Source organism: Gossypium hirsutum, chromosome D08 (genome assembly GCF_007990345.1).
Source record: "Gossypium hirsutum isolate 1008001.06 chromosome D08, Gossypium_hirsutum_v2.1, whole genome shotgun sequence".
Taxonomy (NCBI): domain Eukaryota; kingdom Viridiplantae; phylum Streptophyta; class Magnoliopsida; order Malvales; family Malvaceae; genus Gossypium; species Gossypium hirsutum.
In genome coordinates, this window is record NC_053444.1 from 41,866,856 (window position 1) to 41,870,647 (window position 3,792).

At 38.2% G+C, this 3,792-nt stretch overlaps 1 protein-coding gene across 1 annotated transcript; it reads left to right on the forward strand.

Moving 5' to 3' along the window:
* The first annotated feature begins 465 nt into the window (after window positions 1–465).
* On the forward strand, window positions 466–3,507 carry LOC107911271 (phosphatidylinositol 4-kinase gamma 2). The gene is made up of 2 exons (XM_041098181.1): window positions 466–2,409; window positions 2,625–3,507. The coding sequence occupies exons 1-2, from the start codon at window positions 1,045–1,047 to the stop codon at window positions 3,000–3,002; spliced, it is 1,743 nt and encodes a 580-aa protein (XP_040954115.1). The 5' UTR covers window positions 466–1,044; the 3' UTR covers window positions 3,003–3,507.
* Window positions 3,508–3,792: the final 285 nt, after the last annotated feature.

Here is a 3,792-nt window from a genome sequence, read left to right on the forward strand (position 1 = left end):
AAGTTACTTAATTTCATGAGTTGTCAATTTTATTTTCATTTAAATCAATTAAATAAATGATTTTGCTAATACTAGCAATATTTTTAGTGTTATCACATCTGGGAAAAAAAGAGGAAAACTTTACATTACTTGTAGATAAGACCATACTTAAAAAATGGATAGCTTAAGCATCTATTCTTTTATCTCCATATGGAACAAATTCTCATTTCGAGTAATGATGATTAATATTTTCTCATGTTAGTTTGTTGAAATTTCTAAATATGACCCTATGGAAATTAATTTTCACAATCTACATATTAATTATACAAAATAACTTTTTAAGAAAAAACAAATTTCCATTATTGGTTATTTATGTGAAATTTACTCATTAATTACACACGTAGACCCATTTTTCCAAGTAATAACGTGAATTGTGGATGGCACATTAGTAAACTGAACAGCTCGTCTTCTTACCTGGAACGTCCGTTACTGAGAGTCTAACGGGCAAGGGTGGTTTTAATAATTTTAAAACACGGCTCCGTTATACACGGCTGGGTCAAAGCCTTATATAAAGGCAACGGCTACGTTACCGTTCTTCCCCCACTCTCTTATCGTCGACTGTTTCCATTTTAGCACTGGAGTAGAGAAAACCGGCAAGAAGATCGCGCAAAATTAGAAACGGAAAAAGCACAAATATCGGAAAAAAATTAGATTGACGAATAGTGTAAATTAATCGGGTAGTTTGGATTGCCCACCTCTACAGTTTATTGTTGCTTCCATTGTTCAATTTAAAAAGCTCCCATTTTTGAACCTTTGCTTTCGATTCTTTTCCATTGGTAAAGAATCCGCTTTCTCTCCTGAGCTAAAAACATTAGGATTTCAGCCATTGCAGCAGCTATGTCCCCGTCTCCAGACTACCATTGCAGAGCCAGAGTTTGAAATAAGAAAAAAAAAAGCCTATATCCATCCATTTGTTTCTTTTTTTCAGTTTCTTTCTATCTTTTGCTTGTTTTGAGTTTGGCAAAGGGAAATTAAAATAAAAGTCTGAAATCAACATTTGCAGAAATGTCCGTTGCGGATGTTGCTTTGAGTCGGGTGAGTCAAGAGCCGGTTCACTCTACTGCTGGTTACTGCAATAACCAAGCGGGTGACTCGATCTTGATTTACCTTTCGATTGCCGGTTCGATGATTCCGATGCGGGTTTTGGAGTCAGACCCAATAGCCTCCGTGAAGCTTCGGATCCAGACTTGTAAAGGGTTTGTGGCAAAGAAACAGAAGCTTGTGTTCGGAGGCAGAGAATTGGCTCGTAACGATTCACTCGTCAAAGACTACGGCATAAAGGGTGGGAATGTTTTGCATTTAGTGTTGAAACTTTCCGATCTCTTGCTCATCACTGTACGGTCAACTTGCGGTAAAGAATTTGAGCTGCATGTTGATAGGAACAGAAATGTTGGGTATCTGAAACAGAGGATAGCCAGAAAAGGGAAGGGTTTTGAGGATGTCGATGAACAAGAAATATTTTGTAACGGAGAAAAAGTCGATGACCAAAGGTTAGTCGATGATCTGTGCAAAGATAATGATGCTGTGATTCATTTGGTGGTTCAGAAATCAGCCAAAGTTCGAGCTAAGCCCGTTGAGAAAGATTTGGAACTTTCGGTTATCGCTGAGAGCGATTTGGATGAGAGAAAAGGAGGGATTGTAGGAGGAGAAGAAGACAACCCCGAGGGGCTTCATATTGTGATTAATGAACCATTTTTAAATGATTTTTGGTTGGAGCCTGTTATCGTTAACCCTAAGGCTCAATTGCCTTTTTTTGTGTGGGATATGATCAATTCCTCATTTGAAGGATTGCAGGCAGGAAACCACCCGATTAGATCATCTGAAGGGACTGGAGGTACTTATTTCATGCAAGATAAGACGGGGTTTGATTATGTTTCCATATTTAAGCCTATTGATGAGGAGCCAATGGCTGTAAACAATCCGCAGGGGTTACCTGCATCAATAAATGGTGAAGGGTTGAAAAAGGGCACCAGGGTTGGAGAAGGAGCTGTGAGAGAAGTGGCTGCTTATATATTGGATCATCCCAAGAGTGGACCTCGGTCTTTGTCTGGTGAGATGTTGGGGTTTGCTGGTGTACCTCCCACCTGCATGGTTCAGTGCTTGCATGAAGGATTCAACCATCCCGATGGCTATGATTGTGCACCTGAGAATGTTAAGGTTGGATCCTTGCAGATGTTTATGAAGAACTCTGGGAGTTGCGAGGACATGGGTCCTGGAGCTTTTCCTGTAGAGGAAGTGCACAAGATCACGGTGTTTGATATTAGAATGGCAAATGCTGATAGACATGCTGGTAATATCTTGATTGGAAAAGGGGATGATGGCCGGACCGTGCTTATTCCCATTGATCACGGCTACTGCCTGCCCGAGAGTGTAAGTATAATTCCATCATTCTAAGAATATCCATATGACTTCTTCTGTGCAAATGCTTGTGAAAAAGTCATTAGGGTTAAACAATAGTATCCTAGGGAAAATTTAGATGTATTAAAATAGGTAAGCTAGTGATCATGCATTCATGATCCACCTCACAACAACAGTATCCTAGGGGGATTTCTAAACTAATATATGTTTTGCTCCTCTACTTGCAGTTTGAGGATTGCATATTTGATTGGCTTTATTGGCCACAATCACGGAAGCCTTACACCCCAGACACCATTGCCTACATAAAATCACTTGATGCTGAGCAAGATATAGCACTTCTGAAATCATACGGCTTGGATGTTCCTCTCGAGTGTGCTCGAACACTCCGTATCTCAACCATGCTTTTGAAGAAAGGGGTGGAGCGAGGTCTCACTCCTTTCGCCATCGGAAGCATCATGTGTAGGGAAAACATAAACAAGGAATCTGCGATCGAGCAGATTGTTGAAGAAGCTCAGGATTCCTTACTTCCAGGCATGAGTGAAGCTGCGTTTATTCAGAGTATCTCGGAAGTCCTCGATCCTTGGCTTGACAAGCTCACAAATTGAAATTGCCTAGTTCTTTTTCAGCCACAAAAAAAATATAAAAAATAAAAATAACTAGGTACAATTTGTTTGCATTCACATAATGAAGAGTCCATTTTTTTTTTGGACTACAAATTGTGGGAATGTAGATATGGCTTATCCAAGGGCCTAAAGCTTTCATTATTCGGTTTTTTTTTTTCTTTCTTCCTTTTACTCTGTCAATTAATACTTGATATATCCTATCAGTATATCGAACAGAGTCAAAGATAATCGAGTTGTTACTCTTCTAAGACACTCCATAGATCACAGGATTATAGCTCAAAAATGAGCAATAAAACTTGTACATATTGGTCGCTTCTATTCTGGAGGTGTGTAAACCTTTATTGTTCAGCATTTTGCAGCGAAGAGTTATCTCACTGGGCCCGTTTTTCCTAACTCTTCGAGGTTGATTTGTATTCAACATTTATTTTAACGTTGTATAAACATTTTTTTTTTGAATATATATAAAAAACTTGAAATTTTTTAATCAGTTCTGTTGTTGAACAAACGCTGGTGCGAATCAAAGGTAAAACTCCATGGTTCTTAGTTTACCCTTTGAGCTTGTCTAAAATTATTTAGTTCATATCTGAATTTCTTTTTAGACTTAGTTGATACTTAAATTTATATTTTGTCATTCAAGTTATCCTTCTATACTACCACTGTTGTTTGTACTGATGTGACAACCTCTTAATATATCACGTGACGGACATAAATTTAAAGATAAGGTATAGAAATAGTCACTAAATTATTATCTGCATTCTATTTTGATCACTCA

What these genes read in the sequence shown, in the direction of transcription:
- LOC107911271 (XM_041098181.1), top strand. Translation starts at nt 1,045, where the DNA reads ATGTCCGTTGCGGATGTTGCTTTGAGTCGGGTGAGTCAAGAGCCGGTT. An exon ending in GCTACTGCCTGCCCGAGAGT is followed by an intron (nt 2,410 to 2,624) that starts GTAAGTATAATT and finishes CTCTACTTGCAG; the next exon opens with TTTGAGGATTGCATATTTGA.